General features: G+C 51.9%; 2 protein-coding genes across 2 annotated transcripts in view; one reads left to right on the top strand and one right to left on the bottom strand.

The window, feature by feature from the left end:
* Nucleotides 1-17,727, bottom strand: part of LOC146420171 (uncharacterized) — a 482,891-nt gene that overhangs the window by 186,198 nt on the left and 278,966 nt on the right. The gene's annotated exons all lie outside the window — the stretch shown is intronic.
* LOC146420188 (uncharacterized) lies at nt 5,104-6,899 on the top strand. Its single transcript, XM_085048581.1, has 3 exons — nt 5,104-5,202; nt 5,575-5,653; nt 5,841-6,899. Exons 2-3 carry the CDS (start codon nt 5,602-5,604, stop codon nt 6,677-6,679), a joined length of 891 nt encoding a protein of 296 aa, XP_084904707.1. The 5' UTR covers nt 5,104-5,202; nt 5,575-5,601; the 3' UTR covers nt 6,680-6,899.

Raw genomic sequence — 17,727 nt, 5'->3', positions numbered from 1 at the left:
TCGGCACTGGAGTTCTACAAGGTCCAAAAATCCCCCAAACCTCCCCTAAAGAACCCCAGGCACCGCCCAGGATATTTGGCTCAGCTCTCCCTGCCCACTCACCTGAGGGATGCCGCGGGGGGGGGTGATGTTCCCGGGCCAAGGGTTGCAGACACAGAGAACAACAGACGCACGTGGTGATTCCTTCTCATGCTTTACTTTCCATTCTTCTATCCCTCCTCTTCCTCCCACTCCTCTCCCTTTATCCCTCCTCTTCTTCCCATTTCCCCTCTTCCACCCCTCCTCCCCACCCGCTCTTCATCCTCCTCTATCCCTCCTCCTCCTCTCCTGCCGGTTTATCCTCCTGCTCTTCTTCCTCCTGTTCTTTGGGATTCCCCTCCTGGCTTTGTCTGCCATCACCCTTGGTCCATCCCGTGCTCAGCAGAGCATCCTGTGCTCTGTCAGCACTCTCTGCTCCTTCGCGAAGGATTTGGGATTTATGCCAGGCACAGACACTGAACCTCACCCCAAACTACCCCGGTGCCATTGCTGTCCCCTCGGCGCTGGGCAGCTGCTGTCCCAGGGGAAGCAGGGACACAAACGGAGCCAAGTGCAGCCCAGCTGCCCGCGCTGATCCAGACGAGCTCCAGGGACAAGGTCCTGCAGAGCCACACGGAGCCCTCGGCTCCTGGCTGGGAACGGCTTGTGTTGTGGCTGCCCCAGCGGCCAGAGCGAGTCCTGGAGCTCCCCCAGCTCCTGCAGCAGGACCCAGGTTCCACCTGCTCTGCCAGGCCCTGGCCAGGGGCCAGCAGATCCACTGGCTCCATGCAAAGGGGGAAGACAAGAAGAATGCATTGGATGCAGCCCCCAAGGACCTCGAGCAAATCGTTCAGGAACATCCAGAACTTGAGCTCGTGTTTGTAAAGCTGCAGCTGGCAGAGTTCTGTGGTGCAGGAGACCCAGCATGGGAAGAGGAAAGCTACAAGGAGCTGCAGGAGAAACACCCTGAGCTTCTAAGGACGTTATGGCCAGAATTTCTGCTGGAGAAAGTTCTTCCAGAAGCTGTGGGGGAAGGAGCGACCCTGAGCAGGGCAGGTGCTGCTGCTGAGAGGTGCTGTGTGGGTCAGGGCTGCTGCGAGCTCCAGGTCAGCCTGGGGACACCTCTGGAGGACACTTCCCAAAGAAGGTGAGCCAGGGATTACTGTGAAGATAAGGAGCTTTCCTGAGACTGCTTCAATTTCCTACTTGGAGCAGGATGGGGAAGTTGGGGAATGAGAGAAGTAGAAAAGGAGAAATGTTTGAGCATTTAGTGCAACTCCTGCTCTGTACCTTTGGGTGCTCAGTGTTTCTGCTGGGAGCCTCCTCAAGGGCCTTCAGCCACTGCTCAGCCCATGGACAGCAGCAGCAGCACCTTTGCAGGGCCCAGCAGGGCTCTTGCCAGCTGCCCTTGCCCACCTGCACACAGAGCCTCCCCCAGGCAGGGCCCTGCAGACAGGCAGGTTTCTGTAGGGCTGGGCGAGTGCACAGAGGGTGGGATGGGCTCTGTGAGCGCTGACAGGGACAAGGCTCCTCTCAGGAGGAACATGTGCAGCACAGGGAGATGATCAGGGAAGGAGAGGGAGCTGAGCAGAGTGATTTAGGGTAAAATAGAAATTACTAATGTAAAAGAGCTAGAGGCTGGATAATAGTAATAATAATATTTTTAAACTGATTTAGAGAGCCAGAGATTGGATAATGATTTACTAAGATATGCCAGCTGCGATCCATTTATTATTTTCTTGGTGAATTTGTGCCTACCTGGTATCGGGGAGGATAAGAGAGGAGAGCCAAGTAATTGAGAGAAAGCACCAAGTGTAACCGAGCATCCCACCCTTGGACCCCAGGACCGGTACGAGTTGGTTCTCAGGCTTGGACTAGGACCAAGGACCAAGGGAGCATGCGCACCTGTCATAATTAATCATCGGGACCCTTCCCCACAATTAATCTGAGACACTGCGCTTGCGCGAGCATATTTAAATGAACTTTGAACTCATTATAATACGAAGAGGGGATAGGTAATGAATATATATAGGGGCTTTGTCTAACTTTATGCATATGTAATCTGTAACCTAATATAAACTTAGTGAAGTGCCGCTGAGGGTGTGCATGTCTTTGGAGGGGCTACCCCCCATGCACCCCAGCTGGAATAAACACATACCTACTTCATAACTATCTGAGTTGTGGAGTCAATTCTGTGCTTCAAGAGCAATGCTGTGGGCAGGAGGGCACTGTTGGTGTGTGGGAGGTGCCATGCACAGGTGGGGACAGGGAATACTGTCCTGAGTGTCCCTGTGTTGGAAAATATATCAGGTTAAAAATTTTGTATAACTTTAGTCAAAACTTTGTTTGTCTTTACCCTGGGAAGAGGAATTTTAGGTTTCTTTCAGGGCATTGTTCTACCAGATGAGGTCTGGTGGACTCAGCATATCAACAGATTGGGAGTGACCCCGAAGATACCAGAAAGATAAAGACTATTAACAGAACATCTGCCAGGACATTGTGGTTGTCAACAGGACATGGTGGCTATCACAAACGGCTACCACAGATGCCACCTCCAGCAGAGCTAAAAACATCCTTGCCTGGAAAAAGGACTGATAAGAAAAACTGAAGAATGAAGAATCTAATTAGCATCAGAGGCGAAGAGATTCAGATTCAATGAGAGACTGAATATTGGGTGTTTGCTCAACTTTAGACCAATGAACACTGACCCAATGCTTTCCTATGTATTTTTACAGTATAAAATATCTGAGAAATTGAGTAAATGCCATTTTTCCTGGAATGATTCTCTCTGCACAGCCGGGCTATGTGTGGATGAGATGATTTCTGTGGTACATCCAGGCCAGAACAACATCCTGGCCAGATAATAAAGTAATGCCTTGACTCTCCAACATTAAAATGTGGTTGGAGGGTTTTTGTATTTTTTCCCGCAGATTTGGTGACAGATAAATCTATCACAGTGCTAATGATCATTAACATTTTGTTAATGAGTGGATAAAAGATATTCTTTGGTTGGAAGGTTGATGGAGAGGTCACCTTTGGCTCAGGGCCTGTTGTTCAGGCCTTGGCACTTCAGGGATGTGGTTTAGTGCTGGGCTGACAGTGCTGGGTGAATGGCTGGGCTTGATGAGCTCAGAGGTCTCTTCCAACAGACAGAATTCTGTAATTCCAGGAGTTTATCTGCTGGATTCAGCCTGGTCCATGTTAGCAGCATTAATTTGCTCAGAAAGTTTCCTCTTGGTCAGCTCTTGAGGCCTAAGGCTTCAGCTCCTTTAGCTCCTGGTGCTAAGCTGCTCATGCTGAAGGAGATGACTCAGAGAGAAGAATACAGTTCATCCAATTCCTTCTGGACACTGAGAGGGGAGGCTGTGAAAACAGGAGCATTGTTTGGTGTTGCCTCCTCTCTGCCCTTCATGCCTTTCAGTGCTCTGAAACAGCCAAGAGCTTTCTTCAAGAGTGCAGGGAAGCAGCTGTTCCTTCTGCCAGGTGTGGCTCTCTCCAGTCTCTGCACTTGACTGCTTTTGTCCCTCTTGCTGTGCCCTCTGTTCCCCCTCTGCTGCTGGCTGCTGCCCAGGACTGTGGAACTGGCCCAGATCAAGTGCTCGAGAGCCTCATTTCTCTGCCCTTGGAGCTGCCTGGGCACAGCAGCCTTTTCCATCTGTAAGCTCCATATGGACAGGGAGTGCCCAGCTCCGTTCCTTGCACAACCTCCAGGAGCCCAGGGCCTGCCATCTCAAGTCCCTGCTGGCACTGAGGGCTCCCAGGTGCCTCAGGCTGCTGTGACACCACTGCAAACAGGAGGCAAGAGTGGCAGGGGCTGTGCTCAAAGTCACCTCCATTTCCTCCTGCTGCTGCTGCTGTGGGGTCATTTGTCCAGCCCTGCCCCAGACTCAGGGATCAGCTCCAGGCCCTGCTGTTGCTCCCTCGGGATCAGCCACAATCTGGTTGTTGCTCTCAATGCCAGCAGAAGCAGTGGCTGAAGCAGCAGGTGCTGACAGTGCCCCAAGCCCTGGGGCCAGAGGGGTCCCTTGGCTGCAGGGCTGGGAGGGAGCTGCCCCTTGTTCTCACTGTGCCTCACGCAAAGCTGAGCCCCTCACAAGTGGGGCAGCACAGCAAACAGGGAGCCTGCCAGTCTCTTCCAGCCATGTCTGCTCAGAGTTTGGTCCTTGAAGCTGCAGGTGGACAAAGGCAGCTCTTCTGGTTCCTCTGGGTGTCCCCATGTTCTGCAGTGCTGCTCCATCAGTCTGTGCAGAGCAACAGGGGAAAGCCTCAGCCCTGCAGGGGCCAGTGGGAAGGGAGATGCTCCACATGGGAACCAGGAGAAATGAACATTAATTTTTGTCTTATAAGAAAAGAAAAGGAAAAACCTAGATAAAATGTGAAAGATAAAGACAAAACCTATATGTGTAGTGAAAATTCTTTTGTAACTTTGGATAAGAGGTAACTGATTTTTTGAAAAAGAGATGTCAGTATTTACTTTCTAAATTTGCTGGTGGCATGGATCCATCTTACTGACCTCAGCAGCCTTTTAAAAAAGATTTTGAGGTTTGTTTCAAATATCTCACTGCCAACCTGTCCTGGTTACAGGAGCAGGGTGTCAGTTTGGCACTCTGTGTGTGTAACCAAACTGGGCATTCTACTCCCATTAGGTCATTTCTGATGAGCTGTTGATGACAGGTCGTTTGCAAGAGCTGCCCAGTGCAACCCTGACCCATCAAGCTACCAGCTGGGTGGTAAATGAGATAAGGAAGGGGAGGCAAACCCTGTGAGGCAGGACATTGTTTCCTTTTCTTCACACCAACAACTCAGCTGAGATAACTCCCTCCAGGGAAGCACCAGCACAGTCCCACCCAGCCTGAGGGCTCATCTCTGCTAATGGGCCATCGTGAACTCAATGGCACCAGCACAATGGGCAGCAACAACGACTGAGACCATCAAGGACTCCCCAGATATCCCATGACTCACAGGATAACATCATTCCATTGTGAAACTCCCTGCCCATAGGGAGGTACAGAGCATTCCCACCTGAACCTGAGCATATAAAATCTGGCTCTGAGGCCTTGGGACACCACTTCCATTCAACGGGACCAGAGGTGGAGTAGAACTTCTACAGGACTACAACTTCAACAGGACTGTGACCACCACTTGGTAGGATCTCGACCATTGCTCTGACCAACAGGGAGCCAGGTTGTACTCAGTCTTTGTGAGTTAAACACGGTTTTCTCTCTATCGTATTTATTGTAATCTCTTCAATGAGTTGTAACTCTGAGCCTCAACGTCTGTTGGGTCAGTTGAGTGGGGTTCATTTCTCCTGCTAATTTACTTTTAAATGAGCACAGTGCTTTTGGGTGGGTTGTTTGGAGTATGAAGGACTTCCAAGCTGCACAACAAACATCCCTTGGGGGATGTTGGGGTGTCCCTGGGAGGTGTTTCTGGGTGTCCTGGTGGTGGCTGCAGGCACAGCCCAAGCGATGGGCAGGGGGATGCAAGGAGTTGGACTTGAGCAGGGGGACCTTCAAATCCAATGTGCTCACACCTTGTTTTTTCCCCCCAAACCAGGATTTCCCATTGCCAAACCTTGGCTGGATGGAGGGGAAGGCTGTGAGGAAGAGGAAGATGCCCCAGGAGAGCCAGGCAGGTGAGAAGGAAGTCACTGCTCCTTTCTCCCTCTCTTCTCCTCCATCTCCCAGTCCAGCATCACTTCTGGCTGCAGGTCAACCCTGCTGCTGACATCATCATGCCAAGAATGGGTTGGGGGAATCTCCTTCCCCTTCCCTCTGGCATGGAGGAAAATCCTAAATCCTCTGTTGTGTTTCCTCCCCCAGGCAATGAGCTGGGAATGGACACCATAGAGGATAAATCCTCCCTGAAGAATCTCATGGAAGAGGCCGATTGGAACGACTCCATGGTGCAGGAGTCCAATGGGGAGGAAAAGCCCTGGAGATCCCACACGAGGAGAGACTCCAAAGCGAACCCAGGGTGCTGTGAGGAGCAAAGACCCACCCTGTGCCAGGAAATTGGCCAGCAGTCAAGCCAGAGCTATGAGCAGGTAGCCCATGAGCAGCTTCACACCAGGGAGAAGACCTACAAGTGCTTGGAATGTGGGAAGAGCTTCAGGAGAAGCTCTAACCTGATCCGCCACCAGAGGATCCACACTGGGGAGAGGCCTTATGAGTGTGGGGAATGTAGGATGAGTTTCATCCAGAGATCCCACCTGATCATCCACCAGAGGATCCACACTGGGGAACAGCCCTATGAGTGTGGGGAATGTGGGAAGAGATTCAGTCAGAGCTCCAGCCTGATTGTCCACCAGAGGATCCATACTGGGGAGAGGCCCTATGAGTGTGGGGAATGTGGGAAGAGCTTCAGCACGAGCTCTAACCTGATCGTCCACCAGAGGATCCACACTGGGCAGAGGCCCTACAAGTGTCCCACATGTGGGAAGAGGTTTCAGACCTCATCCAGTCTCCTCCTCCATGAGCGCATTCACACAGAGGAGAGGCCTTTCCGCTGCCCTGACTGCAGAAAGGGCTTCAAGCACAACTCCACACTCATCAGGCACCGGCGCATCCACACTGGGGAGAGACCCTATGAGTGTCCTGAGTGTGGGAAGAGCTTCACCCAGAGCTCTAGCTTGACCAAACACCAACGGAGCCACCAGTAAGAGAAGCCCTGCACAAGCCCTGACTGCAGGAAGGGCTTTGTCTTCTGCTCCAGCCTTATTACCTAAAGCCTCATGGTTTTACTGCTATTTGGGAGGGGTGTTTTGTGTTTGGGAGCTATTCTGGATGATTTGGTGCTTCAGGGGTATTTGGTACAGTTTCTTTCACCATTTTGTATTTGAAAAGCCAAGAGGGTTCATGCAGTACCTCAAAACCACTCGATTCCACTGGAATGTATTCAGTCGTACACCAAAGTGGGTCAATCGCTGCCCAAAATGACTCAATTCCACAGCCCCTCAGGGTGGGATGACATTGGAAGGGGATTGGGCAAAGTGGGATGCAGTTTCGGGGGGGTGAGTTGGGCATTGGGTGGGGCAGGATGGGTGGGATGGGAATTGGAGGGGTGGAATGGTGGAAAAGGGCTTGGGAAGAGGGTCTTGATGTCTATGAGGGGTGCAAAGGGTTTGGGTGGGGGTTGGGAGTGTGGGGCAGAGTCTGGAAGGAGACAGTTAAAGGTTGGAGGTCATGAAGGGAGGGGGAACTTCTTTGTGAGTGGGTTTTTGGGCATTATATAAAAGGATTATTTCTCATGAGCCTTGAGACAATAAAGAAAAAGGAGGTTCATCCTTTTGTTGTGGTGCTGTGTGTTGGGATTTGGGGATTAATTTCTTGTTAATATTGTTCCTATTATATGTTTGAATTTTTTATTAGTGTTCTACTTTTAAATCCCACCCATTGTTAATAGTGACTGGATGGCAGCTCACTGGGAAGACTCCCTTCCTTCTTGCAGTGGGATTAAGCTGTAGTCACTTCCAAGTTTCCATGACAGCCTTGTGAGGTGCGGATTGACTCCACAACTCAAATAGTTATGAAGTAGGTATGTGTTTATTCCAGCTGGGGTGCATGGGGGGTAGCCCCTCCAAAGGCATGCACCCCGTCAGCAGCCCTTCACTAGGTTTATATTAGGTTACAGGTTACATGTGCAGAAAGTTACACAATGCCCCTATACATATTCATTACCTATCCCCGATTAGTATTATAATGAGTTCAAAGTTCATTTAAATATGTTCACGCAAGCACAGTGTCACAGATTAATTGTGGGCGAGGGACCCGAAGATGAAGTTAGTAGTCTTCCTCAGGATGAACTCTTCACCCTGTTCCCTTGCACATGCTCCCTTGGTTCTTGGTCCAAGTCCAAGTCTTAGAACTAACTTGTACCAGTCCTGGGGCCTGAGAGCAGGATGTTTGGTCATACTCAGTAGTTTTTCTCAGTTATTTGGCTTTCTTCTCAATATCCTCCCCAATACTAGGTAGGCACAAAATCATTAATTGAATAATACATTGTCTTCAGCAAGCAAATCTTAGAAAATCATTATCCAAGCTCTGGCCTTCTAAATCAGTTCAAAAAAATAATTATCTTCCAGCTTCTAGTTCTCCTAAATAAATAAATTCTAGCCCCTCCTAAATCAAGAGGGGCTGAGGCCGTGGGGCCACTGCCCGGAGCAGCCTGGCCTGAGCAGGGCTGTGGGGCCAGAGCTGGCTGGGCTGTGCTGGGGAGAGCCCCTTGGTGCTGTAGAGAGCTCAGGGCAGCTGGGAGAGCTTGGAGGGAGCTGGGCTGGGCTGAGAGAAGCTGGGAGAGAAACCCATCAGTGTCCATCTCAGCCTGTGTGAGCGTGCAGGGGCAGGACTGAACCCAGGGCTTGTGAGGCAGAGCCAGGGCCTGGGGAAGGGCTGGAAAACAGGCTAGTGGCCAAGAGAGGAGGCTGCTCTGTGCCCTTGGTGGCACAGACAGAGCAGGGAGGGAGCCCAGGACATTTGTCAGCCGCAGCCTCTGTCCCCAGCTGTTGCCAGCCCTGGCTGCTCAGCCCAGGTTTGAATACACTTCTGAAATCACAGAGGTTTCAAAACTTAAATCAGATTGTTCCCAAAAGCTTGACTTGTTAAGCTGTTTTGAATGTTAATGAGTACTGGAGGGCTGAATTCCTGAAGATCTGAAGGCTGAACAAGCCTCTGGAGAAGTAAAATTCAGCAGCAACCTCCAGGTTGGTGAGGATGTCAGCAGCCCCCACTGAGGCCATACCTGCCAAGGGACAGTGGGGGGAATGAGCAGACAAGGAGAGCATCCCTGGGGCTGGGAAAGCAGAACACAGAGGCACCACCAGGTCCAGATGGGAAATGAACTGTGGAATGTGGCTGTGAAAGCCCTGCCTGGGCTGTGCCAAGCAGGACAGCCAAGCCCTGACTCCCATGGCCTGGGAATGGGGCTCTGTGGCCTCACAGGATGCTTGTGGCTCTCCTGGGAGCAGTGGGATGTGGGCTGTGCAATGGTGATTGCAGGTGTAAGGCCCCAAACCACACTTTCAATTAGACCTTTGAAAAGAATTACAGTTGTTTATGGACTCTGAGTAGAAGACAATATTCCTATGGGAACAATCCCTGGATAGAAGGAAATGTGGTGGCAAAATCCCAATTCTGGCCATGGGTGCCTGGAGGAGAAGGACAGTTCTTTTCCTCAGGAAGGAAAGCAGAGAGCCCCAGTGTTTCGGTGGCAGATGAGAAGAGACTCTTAACATGTCAAGGTTGGCTGAAGCAGTCAGGTGGCCCCTGGGAGGCCAAACCAGCCAGACCTGTGCCATGTTCCCTTGGTTTTATGGGGCCCTGTAATGTCACAATGGCCCCTTGCATCCATGGTGGTTCGTGGTGTCACAAAAGTCTTCTTTGGTTCCACAATGTCGCAATGAACCATTGATTCCATGAGGCCATTCTCTGTCACCATGGAGCTTTGGTTCCATGCAGCCCTGCACTGTCACAATGTCCCCTTGGTTCCACGAGGCTGTGACATTTCTTAATATTCTCTCCATGGTTCCATGAGGCCTTGCAATGTCACAATGGACCTTTGGCTCCACGGGGTCTCACAGTGTCACAAAGGTCTCCTGTGGCTCCGCAGTGTCACAATGGACTCTTGGTTCTATAAGGCCCCGCAGGGTCCCAGTGGCCTCTTGGTTTGATGAGGTCCTGTAGGGTCACAATGGCCCCTTGATTCCATGAGGCCCAGCAGTGTCAAATTGCCTCTTGGTTCCACAAGCCCTGCAGTGTCACAATGGTCCCTTGGTTCCATGGAGCCACACACAGTCACTATGGTCCCCTTGCTTCCATGAGGCCCTGCAATGTCACAGTGGTCTCCATCATTGCATGAGGCTCAGCAGTGTCACAATGGTCCCTCGGTCCCACAAGGCCCCACAGTGTCACCATGGTCTCCTCAATTCCATGGGGCCCTGGGGTGGTGCATTCCTCCCTCTCTTTCTCAGGCTGCCCTGCGATCTGAGAAATGCTCGTTAGGCCTCAGCCTTGGCCAACAGCCCCTGGGCTCAGCTCCTCTGCAGCTGATCACAAACACTGTCTGCTCCCAGCCACTGCTGCTGTCCAACCAGCTCCTGGTTGCTTTAGGAGCAGCCTTGGGAACTGTTTTTCTCCCCTCAATGGCACAACATCCCCGTTCTCACAGTGTCAAAGAAAGCTGTTGATGCCAAGTGCAGCCAGGATGAAACATTGCTGTGACTAAAGCCCATCTCTTGGGGCCCTATGAACAGGGCTCCAAAATGAGCCCCTTGGAGCTCTCCTGGAGAAGTGAGCTCCCTCTGAGTGGGGCCTCTCCGAGCCGGGAACTCTCCCGTTTGCTGCACTCGGGGCATCCCCGAACAACGAGGGACCCTGGGCCGATCCCCCCACTGCTCGAGGCTCAACCCTTCGCCTGCTGGGGAGATGCAAAAGCATCCGCAGTGAGCATTTCCCTGGCCTCCAGGGCAATTTCTGACAGCTGCCTGGCACTGCCTCTTTCTGTCTGTGTGCACACACGTGTGCCTGTGCTCTGCAAATGGGGGAGAAATGCTGCTCTGGGAGGTGTTGAAGTGCCTTGGATATCTGAGTGAGTTAGGCCTGTAAGTAAGGTTCAGTCCTCAGGTATGAGCTAAGTGAAATGCTGCTGAGGGTTTTTCTTCTGCTAAGTTGTTAAGTTTAAGGTATAAGTCAAGGTTAAGGTAGAAGTTAAGTTCTGTTAACTTTGAGGGCTGTTAAGCTTTTAGGCCATATTCCTTTTATCCTTGCCCTCACTGTCCTTTTGTCTGTCACACACACACACAAACACACACAAACACACACACACACACAAGGACAGTTCTCAGTTAATTTCTGGTTTGATTGCCTGGATTTGCTTGGTTTTGTTGTTGCTTTTTTCCCCTGGTGTGCCTGAACTGTCCAGTCAGGAGCAGAGTGACTCTTGCCAAGGAACTTTGTTGTGCTGTCGCTTGACATTAAATCTGGTTTTTGCTGATGCCTTGCTGGGGATTTTTTAAGTGCTCTCAAGCCCTCATTTGTAAGAGGGTGAAGCAGCCCTGAGCCAGGCTCTCCTCCTGGGGGACACGGGGATGCTGCCAGAGGGTCCCTGTCTCCCTGTCCCACTCCCCAGGGCCCTGTCCCCCCTGTCCCCATGTCAGGCTCTGGGGGTTGATCTGGTGGAACATCCTGTGGGGAGGCTGTGGCACTGGGGGGCAGGGGGGAACCTGGGGGGGACAGGGGACCCTGCTGTGCACGAGCAGCATTGGAGTTGTCTGGGGGAACTTTGGGGGGGGGCTAGAGCGGAGTGACCTCCCCAGGGACCTCACACAGCCCCCAGTGACCTCCCACAGACCTCTTGTGATGTCACACATCCACTCTGGAATGTCACAGCCCTCTCTATGATGTCCCAGTTGATGCTGCAATGTCACACAACCTGCCCTCGGGTGTCACACCACCATTCTGTGATGTCACAGCTTGCTCTGGGATGTCACAACCCCTCTGGGATGTCACCCAACAACCCTGTGACGTCACAACCCAGTCTGTAACGTCACAGCCTTCTCTGTGACATCACACAGCCTGTTCCTTGATGTCACAGACAACTCTGTGATGTTACAAAGCCACACTGTGATGTCACAGCCTGCTCTCTGATGTCAGACAGAGCCATCCTCTATGATGGCAGAGTCTGCTCTGCAACCGCACAGCCCTCTTTGTGATGTCACAGCCCACTCTGTGGCACAGCCTGCTTCATGATGTCACATCACCACCATGGGACATTACATCCTGCCCTATCATGTCACACAACCAACCAGTGATTTCACAGCCCAGTCTATGATGTCACAGCCCTCTGTGACCTCACAGCCGGGATGTCATACAGCCACACTGTGGTGTCACAGTGAGCTCTGCGATGTCACACAGTCCCCTCTCTGATGCCATAGCTGCTCCATGATCTCACATAACACTCTGTGATGTCATAGCCCAATGTGTGACCGCACACAACCCACTCTGTGATGTCACACAGCTCCTTTCTGACATCACAGCTGCTCTGTGGCTCTCTGACACAGCCCCAGAGGTGCCCATGGCTATGACACAGCCCCTCTGGGCCATGGCACAGCCCCTGCCAATGCTGAGCACCTGTGAGCTCTGGGTGTGCCCTGCTGGTGTCCCTGAGATGGCCTGGCAGTGCCCCAGCCCTGCTGGGCTGTGCACAGGAGCTGCTCCTGGGCAGAGCTGTCTCTCTGCAGCGCTGCCGCTTGCCAGGAGCTCCTCTGTGCCAGGAGCCCAGCCCAGCTCAGCAGCACAGCAACAGCACAGGGACTTGAATGACCCTCGTGGGGCTTTGGTGCTGTTTGCATCAGACTCAGTCCCTCAGGGTGTGTGCAAAAAACTTCTCAAGAACTCGAAGTGAGATTGAAACCCTGAAGTATCTTGTAGTGTTAATGAGTTCCACTGAGGGACATGACTGAGAAAGTGTCCCCAGGTTCCAGTGAGAGCAGAAAACTTCCTGCAGAAGTTGACTCTGTTAGGTCTTCAAGTAAAAACAATCCCAGGGATGGGTTTGCCTTTCTTGAACCAGGGCAGATCCAAACTCTTTTCCCCAACACATGTATCCTAGGCACCACGGGCACTTTATCCCCCTTCTGTGGTTTATGGAGGATTGGATTGGATTGGATTGGATTGGATTGGATTGAACTGGATTGGATTGGGCAGGGCCCGCTCAGCTGGTGGAGCCTCAGGTGTTCACTGATCAGTGGCCTTGGCTAAATTCAGCTCCCAAAGTTTGAAGATCTCACCACCCATTGCTTTCAAGGTGGTTTTTAGCTTTCCCTTGCACTGTTCAGCTTTCCCAGGCTGGTGCCTGACAGGGAATATGAAACACTCACTCAATCCTGTGCTCTCTGGCCCAGGTGTCCCTGAGGCTGTTCTGGAAATGAGTCCCATTGTCTGACTCAATGCTTTCTGGGGACTCTGTCCCCACAGGACTTGCTTTTCCAGGCCCAGGGTGGTGTTCTGGGCAGTGCTGTGAGGCACAGGGTGTGTCTCCATCCATCCTGGGGCTGTTCCCAGCACTGTCAGCAGTAGTGCTTGCCCTGGTGGCTCTGTGGCACTGTGATGTCATTGATCTGCCAAGCTCCCCCAGAGTGGTATTTCCACCATCGTCCCCAACACCACAGGGGCGTTTCCTGCTTGATCCCAGCACATGTTCCACAGTCATGGATAACCTGGAGATGCTGTCCATGGTAAAATCCACCCCTCAGTCATGAGCCCATCAGAAGGTTGCATCTCTTCCCTGATTACCTGAGGCACCACAAACCCATTGAGCCAGAAATATCTCACCCTTGTGTGGCCACTCCAGACGCACCTGAGACACTTTAATCCTGGCAGCCCAATGCCCCTGTCTGTTGTTGTGATGCTCTTCAGTGCCCAACTTTGGGCACAGGAGCATCCACAGGAGGGACTTTCACAGCCACCTTCCCTACCCAGGCAGCAATGTCTTGCCCCAGCCCAGCAGCCCTGATGTGTTTCCCTCTGTGCTGCCAATTGTCCTTTTCCCATCATTCCAGCCACCCCCACAGAGCAATTCCCACCATCCATGAGTCACAGCAGAGGTGCAGCACTGGCCATTTCTCTCACTCAGAGCTCTGTGTATGTTCCCAGTATTGCAGTGACTACAGCAAAGGGACATATTTGGGACCACAATGGGACATTTCCTGGTCAAATATAGACATAAAGAGTAGAAAACTGTCTGTGACTTGTGTTTTGGCCTCAAAGCTGCTGTGGTTTGCAGGGAGCTGCAGTGTGGCACAGCACACTGGGAGCTCTGGCTTGGGAGAAGGTGTTGGTGCCAGCTGGGCCAGGGAGCTTCAGGGTGTGGGGAATGAATCCCTCCTGGCCTCCTGCCCTAGGGTGATCCTGTGGGGCCTCATGGAATCAAGGGGACCATTGTGACACTGTGGAACCCCATGGAACCAAGTGGCCATTGTGGCACTTTGTGGCTCCATGGACCCAAGGGAGCTTTGTGACATGATGCAACCTGATGGAACCAAGGAGACCATTGTGACACTATGGGGGCCTTTGGAACTGATCCTGAAATCAGCCAGACAAACTTACACAGCTTGAGTATTAGAAAGCAGCCATTCTTTATTACAGCGCTGGTCACTCAGAGGTCATTTCCTCAAATCAAGTGCTCCCAGCATCAGGTGAACAGAGTTTTTATCACACACACTGATTACATATTCATGATCTATCCCTGCTTACTTTGTGTATATGTATTACTTTATTTATTTATTTGCTGTTCTGTTCTACTGTCCTTGATAAGAGTAAATGTTGTTGTGTTCCACTGTCCTTTTCAGGTGAGTAAAATGCTCTTCTGTTCTATTCTCCTGTCCTTATCAAGTTCCCCCTTTTCTTGAGACTAAGTTCCTGATGGGAACTGCTCTCTAGATCTATATTTCCTTTTCTAGCCTAAGGCATTACAACAGCTACAACACCCAATCACGGTGCAAACTAAAACCACACAACAGTTATTATGGTGAGGATTATAAACAGACGTTTTAACTAAGTTTAGCTGGGTATGAAGCTGGGTATGAACTTACCCATGAAGTAAGTTTGGTCAAGATTTCTTAAGATCTCCAGGAGGTACCATCTTGAGCTGTGCATTGTAAAAAGTTGTCAATAGAACTTGGAAAGGTCCCTTCCACTTTGGCTGGAGTGGAGCAGCTCCCCAGTCTTTCAAGCAGACCCAATCTCCTGGTTGGAACTCGTGCCCTGGTGTGTCAAACCCCCTCGGTCTGGAGACCTCCACTGCTCGCTGCAAATCCTGTAAAGTTTTACAAAGAGAAATGAGGTAATTATTCAAATCAACCCCTCCTTTTACAGGTTTGTTTCCTGCAATGTGGTACTTGGTAGGGTCGACCATGAAGCAGCTCATGGGGGCTGATTTTGCTGGTGCCCCACAGCTGAGTTCTGCTTTGAAGTAGAGCAGCAGGCAAGGCTTGGCCCCAGGTCAAGGAGATTTTGTTACATATTTTATCCAATTGCAATTGGATGGTGTAATCAATTTGCTCTACTTTGGCACCAAGGGCTGTGAGGAGACACCTTGTCCTGAGGCCCTGGGGCCTCCTGGCACAGCCCCAGCAGGGCTGGGCACTGTCACCCCCTTGTCCTGCCCTCAGCATCCCCACCCCACATCCCAGTGCCCCAGCAGAGCCCTGAGCAAGGCAGGAGGGACAGGATCTGCCTTCCCCAGGGCTGGGGCTCAGGCCTTGGCCTTTCTGCTGCCTCCACCCAGCCCAGGCTGTGCTCAGCACCTGAGCTGCCTGCACAGAGCCTTTTCCTCCCTGCACTCCTGGCCTCAGGGATCTGCTGGAAGGAGTCCCTGGGGAGCCTTTGTCAGGAATGGCCCTGGGGGCTCCTTCATGCTCCCAGGGACTGCAGGTTTTGCAAAGGGCTTTGGGTTTTTCTTTCCCTTGGAGTCTCTGAGAGCTTTGTGCAATCCTGGCCTCCAATTCTCTCCTCCAAGGAGTCCACAAGGAGCCTGTGTTGGGGATGGACCTCAGTGGGAGCCATGAATGCATCGAGACACTTTGAGTTTTTCCTCTGACTGATGGAAAGTTCTGTGCAATCTCCTCTCATGACCAAAGGTTCAAGGGCTGAGCTCCAAATGCACCATGGGGCTCATTAGGATCAAGCAAGTCCTAACAAACCATGGCTCTGCCTTGATTTCCCTCTACTCCACTGCAGTTCATTAGGAAGGTTTCCTACTACTGTTATGGAGAAATATTTCAAAGAGCTTCTAAGAAAGATGCAGTCCTATTTTAAAGTTGTGTTTTATTGCTGTTTTCTTTAGAGAAGAGGTGATTGCAGGATTCTGTGGTTGACATTGATCCAGGGTCTGTCCTAAGGAGGTGTGGCCTGGTCAGAGAAGCTGTGCCTTGAGGCCTGACACAGTGTGGACAATCTTGCTCCATATTCCCAACCCCATCCTGTCTTTTCTCACTCACCTGGGACCTGCTTTGCTTGCACAACTGGCTGCACTCAAGCAAAGAGGGGTTTTCATACTTTATTTCTTGAAGCAATCTCAAGCTCCTGAGTTTCCCCACTGAAATCAGACACCCTCCTCCAGTGTGTGCCAAGCCCAAGCTGCCACCAAGGAAGTTCCCCTTCCCCGAGGAAGAACCATGCAAGGAATGTTTTAGACACACAGGAAGTTCTGCAATAAACCCTAATCCAGGGTTCAGTGAAGGCAGAATTAGACCAACTGCTGAAGGGCAGACAAGCTTTGAACTCCTTGTGGCTCAAAGCACCAAGGGGATTGTTGAGAGGTGTGTGAGTGAGCCAAGAGTGAGGGGAAGGGAAATGCAGAGAGCCCTGGAAGTGCTTGTGTGCAGACAGGCTGCTGGGAAGGGCACTGCAGCCCTGCCCTGGGCCAGCTGTGATGCTGGATTCTCATGCCAACCTGCACTGGGCCACTGCAAGGGGCTGTTGCCATGGCCACTTCACTGACCTCACGGTAGCAGCCCATTGCTCGGGGCTGGTGTCACTGCCCAGAGCCACAGGGGATCCATGGCTGGGGTTTGTGCCATGGCCACCTGCCCTGTGCCGCGCTGGCTGGGCAGGCGCCACGGAACCAGCAGCAAAGCCCAGTGCCAGGGCCAAAGGCCAGGTCAGCCTGACAGAAAGGGTCAGTGCTGGGACTGTTTCCATGGCAGCAATCACTGGGACACCACACCTGGGTCACCTGTCATGGCAGTTGCCATGGAAACCCCTTGGAGGGACTGATGCCAGGGTCACTTGCACTGAGACACTGCTAGGCTCGGGTGCCATGGCAACCACCATAGGGCATCATTGGTCCAGAGGTTGCCATGGCAACCAGCACAGAGCCCCCTTCCTACTCTCCAAAGCCAGGACAACCTGCAGGAGACACTTTGCTGAGGTTGGGTCCATGGCAAACAACCTTTGCCCTGCTGGGATGGGGATTGTCACGGTCAGAAAGCAGCCTGTGGAGCCGTGGTGATGCTGGATGGCCATGGGGTGCTGCTTTGGGTGGGGCAGAGGGAATTTCCTTCCCAGGGCTTCCTTGGGGCTGTGCTTTGGGGCTGTGCTGAGCACAGGGTTGATCACACACAGATGGTTTTGTTCTCACTGAGCTTGCACAGAGCCAAGGCCTTTCCTGCCCCTCGTCTGGCCACGCTGGGGAGGGGCTGGGGGTGTGGGGGAGGTTGGGAGGGGACACAGGGGGACAGGTGACCCAACTGACCCTGGGGATATCCCAGACCACAGGACATCACGCTCAGTGTATAAAGTGGGGGGAAAAAGAGGAAGAGGGGACATTTGGAGTGATGGTTTTTGTCTTCCCAGGGAACACTTGGGCAGGAGGGGATCCTGTTTTGCTGGTGGTCAGGGTCAGCACCAAAGACACAGACACCAACTGAAGGATTGGCATAATTTATATAATTGGCATAATTTATATAATGCAAAAGTGCAAAGAATTACAAAAGGAGAAGCTCAGCAAAGCACATGATCATTAGCAAATTATCACAAAAGTAGAAGCTCATCAACAATGCACCCAATCATCACCACAAAAGAGTGCCTATACTGATTTAGAAAGATCCATCACCAGTTACCCTCAGACTTTACCATCACCCAGCCCCACACATCAGCTGGGGAAGCTGTCACAGCCAAGGACTGCAGAGCCACTCTGGACACTGGGAATTCC

Source organism: Lichenostomus cassidix, unplaced genomic scaffold (assembly GCF_008360975.1).
Source record: "Lichenostomus cassidix isolate B80296 unplaced genomic scaffold, HeHo_3.0 HiC_scaffold_44, whole genome shotgun sequence".
NCBI classification, from domain to species: domain Eukaryota; kingdom Metazoa; phylum Chordata; class Aves; order Passeriformes; family Meliphagidae; genus Lichenostomus; species Lichenostomus cassidix.
This window is presented reverse-complemented; position numbering and strand designations above follow the sequence as displayed.